We start from the raw sequence: 9,393 nt of genomic DNA on the forward strand, positions 1-9,393 counted from the left end.
ATAGTTACCTAACATATGTATAAGAACATTCGTTCAAAAAAAAATATGTATAAGAACATAGGATGATGAGACACATCATAATGCTACTAATCTGAACAACCTGTTTAAATTCATAATATTAGGGTACGTGTCTTATCCGATTTTAAGTTTTTATACTTTATAATAGAGGGAGTACAAATTATTTCTTCTAACCTAAAATATAGCTACAAAGTATAGACATGGCCAAAAACAAGGAGGAGTTTCCGCTGTCGTTGAGGCCTCGTCAAGTGCTTTCGCTCCGTCTAAATTATAACACTAAGTATGTCCAGATTCTTACTATAGCTAGGTATATTTTGAACAATAAAAGTACTATTATTGTTTGTCAAGTTCGTTTATTAATCCGATGTCAAACTCAAACCACGACCGTATATGCATGCTGCGAATGGATCCAATAGTCTCCCCACGCCGCTTACTTTCTGGGGAGCTTCCCTGACTTCCTACACCTCTGTATTGGAACTATTACGACCACCTACTCTCCTCCTTAGACCATACGGACTTCATCTCTCTCGCTCTAATCATCATCGTCTTCCTCCTCTTGGATCTTCTCCTCTGCCATGGCGGGCAACAGAGGAGGCGATGCCGGGGAAGGGGAGTGGCTCAAGGTCGCCGAGCTCAGGGCCACGGTGGAAGCCCAGGACCCCCATGCCAAGGTACGCGACGAGATGCATCTCATCCAATTCCAACCAAAACTTACTCCATCCGCAACTGCATGAACGAATTGAATTTACTCATTCTTTCGTTCTTTCTTCCTGCTTCGTCATTCTCGGTTTTGTTCTGCTTACTGTTCTTCCTGTTCTCTGTTCCAGACAATTATTGTTTAGACGAACTCAGTGTGTTTTGATTACGCAGCAGAGCTGAATAAACCAAGCTGTTTTGACTGTCCAGCCATATAATTGTGTTGGATTGACGAAACGAACAGTCATGCTTAATTTGTGCGAAACCAAAGAGAATTTTTGCGTGCGAATCTTTTCTATGGACGAGCATTTAGTTCTCTCGAATCACACGCTTTTTTCTAGCTTCCACTCCTCAGCAACAGAAAGAATGAGTGTCGGATTAGCAAAGCCATGACGGGAAAGCAGGGCAACCAATCAGGCTGTCGCTATTTGTAGAGAAATATCGAATTAATTAGAGTATTACTACATCAGATTTGGCTGGCAGTTGATCCAACAGATCGTACCAGTAGTAATTAAGCGATGTGATGAGTAATTAGTGCCTTAGTGGATCATTGGCCAACCGTACAGATCACCGGATCGAGTCTGGAAGTACAGGGTGTATGGGGTCGCCAGCTGAATGAACCACGTGAAGAAGAATGATGCTTAAGGAGTAATTTTGAAGGCTAATGGAATATGCTCCCGTGGACGCACACGCCAGCCATTACATGGAGCTGGACCTACGTTTCAGGGGCAATTATATTCTCTCCATAATCGTCTGGCCAGAATAGCGGAATAGATTACAAACATTATTATAAAGATAAAAATATATTTTATTTGTCTTATAAAAACCAATTTAATACTGGATCCTATATTAGTTTTTTATAAGACGGATGGAGTATTCAAAACATTCTTTTAAGAATATTATATACAGAAAGTTTTTTTTCCTTGAAAATTCACCACTGAAAATGCGTCGAATTCATTCATTATTTCATTTCTCAAAACAGAAAAAAGAGCATGCCAAATAATAAACGTGCTACTAATACTATGAAAGTATGCACTCCTTCGTCCCAAAAAAAAAATCAACTTGTAGTGTTTAAATTTTGTCCTACAGAAACCAAATTCTACCATCCTACGTACCATAGCAAGTAAAATGAGAAATTTTATCTCTTTAATATCATTTACCTACATACCATTCTTACTGTCTTTTCTAATGATTAAGGGCATTTTAGTCATTCTTTATCTCCACTAAATCTATTTTGGGATGATATGAATGAATTTTCTATGGGACGGGGGAAGTAGTAACTAACAACATTGTTCGACGATCGATCGGACATGATTTGTGAATACACGATGCTGCAGAACTGAAGCGTTCCTGATTCTTTGCGCATGCAGGAAGTGGACAACCTGACGCTGAGGAGGTTCCTGCGGGCGCGAGACCACAACGTGGAGAAGGCGTCGGCGATGCTGCTCAAGGCGCTCCGGTGGAGGAGGGAGGCGGTGCCCGGCGGCTCGGTGCCGGAGGAGAAGGTGCAAAGCGACCTCGACGACGACAAGGTCTACATGGGCGGCGCCGATCGGACCGGCCGCCCCATCCTCCTCGCCTTCCCCGCCAAGCACTTCTCCGCCAAACGCGACATGCCTAAGTTCAAGAGTACGTCTCTGAGGGATTCATATTCTCCTACCATAATAACACTACCATCGTGTGGGGGAATAGAAGGTTGGGACCCATATACCGGTGACTGTAATAATAGTGATTGATATTATGGTAGAGAATCCTCGCCCATCTCTACTAGCTATAGAGCTTATATACTAATTCCTCATTTCTAAAATATACTACCTTCATCTCATAATAAGTTAATTTAGCATGTGATGTGATATAACCAAATACTACATATTTGGATAACATTAAGATATATCATATGCTATACTAAATTAAATTAACTTATTCTGAAATGAAGATAATAAGGGACAGAACCAGTAGTTATACGTGGGAGGTCATAAGAGTCTTGGAGGAGGCCTAATACACATTACTTAGATTAATTATTTAATTAATTAGGTGGTTATGTGTGAAAAAAGTTATTGGAGGGGGCATGCCACTGGCCACCTCCTTGTCTCCGTCATTGGAAAACATGAAAAAAAATACTTATATTTTAGAAATATAGTACTCCCTCCGTTTCGAAATGTTTGACACCGTTGACTTTTTAGCATATGTTTGACCGTTCGTCTTATTTAAAAACTTTTATGAAATATGTAAAATTATATACTTACATAAAAATATATTTAACAATAAATCAAATAATAGGAAAAGAATTAATAATTACTTATTTTTTTAATAAAACGAACGGTCAAACATGTTTAAAAAAGTCAACGGCGTCAAACATTTCGAAACGGATGGAGTATTAATCTTATGTACACATAGCCTGACTTATCGAGTATGCATCCATCTTAACTATTTCGTCTTCTGCACCGCAGGTTATTGTGTCTACTTACTTGACAGCATCTGTGCAAGGTAATCACAATGGAAAATGCTCTGATCGATCGAGTTTTGTTGATTTACTGCTTGAATTAATTACTGATGAAGAACAGCTAATGCACAAGACTGACATTAAGAGTAGTTACTGAACGCTGATGATGCATATGGGTAAATTTAATTTGCAGGATCCCCAGAGGCCAGGAGAAGTTCGTCTGCATCGTGGATCTCAAGGGCTGGGGTTACTCCAACTGCGACATCAGAGCTTACATCGCGGCCATAGAGATCATGCAGGTAATATGAAAGATCATTCTTCAGTTAATTCAGCTAATTAAACATTACTGAACAAACAAGCATTCTTACAGATTGATGATGATTAGTTACATATTTTTCGTTGCGTTTGATTAATTCCCCCTCGCAGAATTACTACCCGGAGAGGCTCGGCAAGGCCCTGATGATCCATGTACCCTACATGTTCATGAAGGCCTGGAAGATGATCTACCCTTTCATCGACAATGTCACCAGGGACAAGGTAATGAAATCGATCAAAGAACTTGAAATCAAGTGCCAAACAAGCTCTCGCACATTAGCACTACGTTTTAATTTCGTTCTTACAATTCTCTCCTTGATTAATTTTGGTTCAATTTGCTGTCTGAAAAAAAAAATGCAGTTCGTGTTCGTGGACGACAAGAGCTTGCAAGAGGTGCTGCACCAGGAGATCGACGATAGCCAGATCCCGGATACGTTGGGCGGGAAGCTGGCACCGGTTTCCCTCAAGAACAACGCGCGAATTAACCTTGATTAGTAGCGAGGCTCAATTAGCACGCAGTTATACCGAGAATCAAGCACAAGATTATACACACACGTATACTATACATGGATCGATGGGATGAACAAAAGATATGTGTAATTGTGAAAAATGCAGCTCTGATATCACAGCTGGTCTCACTGTTTGTAGCATTGCCATCGTCATTTATCTCAGTAACAAAAGCTTCTGATCAGTAATTACATGTACTCCTGTCACTATGACAAGTAAAGACTCCAATACTCCATATCGAAAAAATATGAAAAAGGGAGCCACGTGGCTAAGAAGTATAAATTTATAATAAAGTATGCACCATTCCTTCTAATGCTATTTGTTTAATCTAACATCTCTCGATCGCTAACAAGTACTCCTTCGCAAATAACAACTGAACTTGCAATGAATTGTTGTAAGCTCGAATTTTAAACTTTTTAAATATTAAAAACTAATCAACATCGACGGCCGTCCTAGCTCAGTGGTAGAGCGCGTGGCTTTTAACCACGTGGTCGTGGGTTCGATCCCCACGGACGGCGTTTTTTTTTTCTCTCATGTGCTCCCTCCCCTCCCTTCTAGTTCTCACGTACTCCCACGGACGGCGTTTTTTTTTTCTCTCACGTGCTCCCTCCCCTCCCTTTTAGTTCTCACGTACTCCCACCCCACGTAAAAAAAAAAAAAACTCAAATCTAAATATTCAAAACAGGATTTCCCTTTTAGTTCTCACATACTCCCTCCCCTCGTAAAAAAAACTTAAATCTAAATATTCAAAACTGGATTTGAATCTAAAATTCCAAAAATTCTTCCATTGCAACAAATCACTTATATATTATAGATCAAATGTTGCAGTGAATTGTAACATCATGTCGCTATTTGCTGAAACATTGTATTAATATATGGTGAAACATTTGAAAAATCGTTGTTTCATAAGTTGTAGCAAAATATTTTATGAGATGATTTGGTTGTGTTTCAGCTTTTTAAATGATTGAAACATTTTCTATCTACTTAGTGAAACATTTCTGATCTACTTGGTGAAACAACGCCCGATTTTTTTTAAAAAAAAGGCAAAAATGGGCGCGCGATTTGTAGGCGCCTCGCTAAAATTCAGAACACAACAATTTAGATCATCTCTAGAATTTGAATCTTCCAAATCTAAAAGTTCAAAAAAGGATTTGAATCTAAAATTTAGAACACATGTGTTTAGATTCATCTCTAGAATTTGAATCTGTTGATGTAAAAACACGAGGCATAAGAGATCTGCTTAACTCCAGTGTAGGTCCAAAAAGCTTACCTTCCGGTTCGTGAGCGTACAAGTTGATTTGATCCTGCAATCAACGAGAAATAAAGATAAAAAAACCGCGGTTAAATCCATAAACGATAGCCGATCGGCTAGTTGCCGATGACATATCATTTATCTTTGAGCCGATATCATATGTAGATCAATCGGCGATCATGAATAAATAAGAAAGAACTAAATCTACTCGATCGGCTATAGATATTAACAATATATAATCCTTATGTCGATATATACTTAAATCAAGCGATTGGGATAGATCGGTCACCATGCCGAGACAGTATAAATCACTTGGATCGAAATATATATTAACAACAAAACTATATATGTTCATAGCATAGCTGATCAGATAGATCTAGTATGTATCGGCTAATACTCCGATACCACTATATATTAAGATATCAAAGCAAGTAAAATATACCAAACAAAAGCCTAATATACTTAAATGCAGCAAGATCTTAACATAAAGGGCAGATTTAACATGTCAATCAGGCATATAGGGTATGAAGTAGTTAAATCAGGTAAGATCGGCTGAAACCCCGATGCTACCCTAATCGGCAACTAAAAGCAGGCTAGAGATAGAGATTCTAATCACGACTTATAAGATCAAACTCAACTGATGCAACTATAAGTATGAAAAGAAGGACAATATCTAGACAATTAAGCCGTTGGATGTTTCATAGAGTGGTAGATATCATATATAATCTAAGTCAACGTCAGTATTTAACCTAATCGGCTGCCTTCTAGCAACAGACGTTAGCCAATTGAAGGTTAGATAGCGATATTGTCAAAGATTATATAAGATATGTGATATCTCGACGAATTACATGAACAAGACTAGAGTATCATAAAGATGGAAGCACTAATCCCGAGAATGCAAGCCGCCATAACAAGTTTTACCTCTAGTTGAAGATCGAAACCGATGCAGCTCAACTCGAAAGTAAGAACTCGTCGAAACAAAACGAAAGTAAAGGGTGGCGATGCGCCGAGATTGTATTGAACGTGTGTTCTATTAATTACATGGGGCTCAGGGTCTATTTATACCCGAGTTTAAAAAATATGTCCATGTCGGACACGACTCTTATCTCTAACAAACTCTAAGATGCTACAAGTCTTTGTGGTAGACTCTTACCCAAACATATCTATAAGGAAATTACATAAAATATCTTAATTAATAGATACAATTGCCTTCTCAGGACTCTATCCATACGTGGCAATCCTCATGAAGCACATCAACCCAATCCGACAATGTATGTCATGTCATATTGTCGGATTCGGCTCAATCGGCTGACCTTGTCCAACTCGGACTCTGCCGATCCTGGTCGCAGCCGATTCGGACTTTAGTCGATCCTTGCTCTGTTTCCGGAACGATTCCATCTTGAATTCCACTCCGATCCTATCTTCATCTCCGATACTCAGATTATCAAATTTGGTTGTTAACAGAATCTTTCAAATCTAAAAATTCAGAACATGATTTGAATCTAAATTTCAGAACGCATGTGGTTAGGCTCATCCCTATGATTCAAATCTATTTAGGACGGAGGTTTAACTTTTGCTTGCCTTTAATGAAACCCATTTCTCCTGAAGAAAAAAACAAATTCCATTTTACGCCCCCGACTTTTTGAAAGGAACGGTTATCACATATTTACGTTTTGCTTCCTTTAATAAAACCTATGTTCCTAAACAAATGAAAAATATCATTTTACGCCCCAACTTTTTCAATGGAATGCTTAGTGTAATTTCTCGGTTTATTTTACACCGTAAACTATTAAAAACGATTCACCTTACTATTATCACTTATGTCTTAATGTTTCTTGAAATTATGGTTGTTTATATAGGTTGGAAACACTCAGATGAATTTAAGCATAGATGTTTTAAATTTTAAGTAAATAGTTATGATTCTTTTAAATATGTTAGAACTTTTATAGTGGTGCCATCTATAACTCTATAAAATTTTAGTTTGAAATACGACTAGTATATAGACAAACAAAGAATAGAAATGCTAATGCTAGTAAAGCGAATTATTTTTAATAGTTCAAGGTAAAATGAGCAAAAAAAAAAAGGTTTAGGGGTTAAGTGATACATACGAGCATTCAGGTGCACATACTAACTAACTAATACCTTCAAAATGTATTTTAACCATATTTTTCTATAATTTTCGCTGATATTTGTTAGTTGGTGTGTACACACTAAGGCATGGTCTAATTCTAAAAGAAAATCATCGTAATATTATACTACAACCTTTCTAATTGCTGGGAGGTATCAACAATTGTCTAGTTCTAGGTCAAGGACATGCAAAAAGCCAAATATATGTACGTAGTTGATGGTAGTTTGGTGGAAATATAACATTCTGTGACTGTATGTACTACATAGTTAATCGGAATTTGGTGGAAATTTCACATTTCGTAAATATATGTGCATAGTAGTTTTTTTAGGTAAATGTATACAGCTACATATATTGAATACGTTCCTACTATGCTTAAATAAGAACAACCACACCATCATATAATGCGTAGTTTGCATGAAAATAGTGATAGGTTCTGTTCACAGTGGATTGGGTCTTTTGTGGCTGGGCCTTTGTCATCACACCGATTATACGGCAAGGTAGATGGAAACATCCATTTTTTTCGAACGCACATATATCTTGCATACCAATATATTAGAAGAAAAGTAGCATATATCAGTAACACACCTAGACGGTTAGAGGGGATAGGAGGGTACAATATGACATTGAAGAGCATGCTAAACTTAATGTGACTCGTGTGAGGAAGGTGAGAGAAACGAAACTAAGTAAACTAAGCTATGTGACTAACAGCCTCGCCTCAACCCATTGCCGCCCTTCTTGCACAATCTGCTCCACCACTGTCGGCACCCGTGATAGAACACGGGCCAAAGATAGGTTATTCCTTTCTTTCCACAAGTGCTAGGCGACCATCCTTCAAACGACTAATAAACTGCTAATGATAGGATTCATGTGTTCGTGACTAAGTAATGAAGACCATATTAGCGTAATGCGACATATGCTTGCCGTATAGGATTTAACTTATTTTGAGATGGAGGATGACCATTTTCTACGATACTGGTGTTAGGTACACTTGTCTTCTCACCCTCGCATTCAAGTTTGCTAATGAGCAAGGCTAGAGACGCTCGCATTCAAGTTTGCTAAAGAGCAAGGCTAGAGACAACAGTGGTATTTGTTTATGAGGTCAGCACGTAAAGCAAGAAAAACATTGGCGTATGATTAATTAAGTTTTAGTTATTATAAACATGAAAAATGATTTTTTTATATTTTAAAGTAATTTCTACATAGAAAAATTTCGTACGGAACACACAGGTAATTAAAATCGAGGAAAAATCTATATCTTAATAGAAAAGAATGGGCCAAAGTGTGTTTGCTGGGGATTCAAAAGGAAGGATAAGGCTGAGTTCGCTAGGAAGTTAGGATTATGATTTTCCACATCAAGCAAAACGAGACAAGTAATTAATATATGATTAATTGAATAGTAATTATTATAAATGTACAAATTAGGTTTATTTGTTTTTATATAAATAAACATCTATATTTTTTTTAAAAAAGCGCGTCTGTTAACAGTTTTAAAAAACGTGCCCAGAGTAAACGGGAGAGCTGCAAAAGCCAAACTCTCTACTGAACCCAACCTAAAGCATTAAAGTGTTTCTCTCCTTTTGCACCTCCTGACCCAGTGACCTAGAGTAGCTATGAGGAATGGGTATGTGTTTTCCCTATTATACCCTTACCAGTCAAACCACGTAAATCTGAATCATGCTTTACCTATAAATGCGAGTTTTGTTGCAATGCCTATTACTGTCGTATTTTTTAGACATTGATTTAGTAATATCAGATGCAAAGTTAAATATGAGTAGTTTAGATGATATTAGCATGATTCAAGTTACTATTAAAGATGTGCACATCTTCAGTTTCTTTTCTAAACAATAACACATAAGTACATAACACCCTTTTCACTTACCCCATCCCTGACCCAGCGGTGCAGCTGAACACTTTAGGCTGAATTTTCCCCTCTAGGTAAAACATCTGGTTCAAAATTCAAGTTCAAAACAACCAACAACAAGCAGCTCTATCTTTCCAAGAATCAAACACTATGCAAAAAGGAAAGGTGAGTCC

General features: G+C 37.6%; 1 protein-coding gene and 1 non-coding gene across 2 annotated transcripts; both read left to right on the forward strand.

Annotated features, from left to right (window-relative positions):
- The first annotated feature begins 438 nt into the window (after positions 1-438).
- LOC127765872 (uncharacterized) lies at positions 439-4,272 on the forward strand. The gene is made up of 6 exons (XM_052290841.1): positions 439-689; positions 2,085-2,343; positions 3,165-3,201; positions 3,351-3,456; positions 3,584-3,694; positions 3,833-4,272. Exons 1-6 carry the CDS (start codon positions 594-596, stop codon positions 3,965-3,967), a joined length of 744 nt encoding a protein of 247 aa, XP_052146801.1. The 5' UTR covers positions 439-593; the 3' UTR covers positions 3,968-4,272.
- Positions 4,273-4,425: 153 nt separating this feature from the next.
- On the forward strand, positions 4,426-4,497 carry TRNAK-UUU (transfer RNA lysine (anticodon UUU)). Its single transcript has one exon. It is a non-coding gene; the product is annotated as a tRNA-Lys (tRNA).
- Positions 4,498-9,393: the final 4,896 nt, after the last annotated feature.

The sequence above is a fragment of the Oryza glaberrima genome, chromosome 1, assembly GCF_000147395.1.
Source record: "Oryza glaberrima chromosome 1, OglaRS2, whole genome shotgun sequence".
In the NCBI taxonomy this organism is placed as follows: Eukaryota; Viridiplantae; Streptophyta; class Magnoliopsida; order Poales; family Poaceae; genus Oryza; species Oryza glaberrima.

Bases quoted from the DNA above. Each gene is read 5' to 3' on its own strand.
- LOC127765872 (XM_052290841.1), top strand. From the start codon at position 594: ATGGCGGGCAACAGAGGAGGCGATGCCGGGGAAGGGGAGTGGCTCAAG. The intron at 3,457-3,583 runs GTAATATGAAAG...TCCCCCTCGCAG, and splicing joins CGGCCATAGAGATCATGCAG to AATTACTACCCGGAGAGGCT. The intron at 3,695-3,832 runs GTAATGAAATCG...AAAAAAATGCAG, and splicing joins ACAATGTCACCAGGGACAAG to TTCGTGTTCGTGGACGACAA.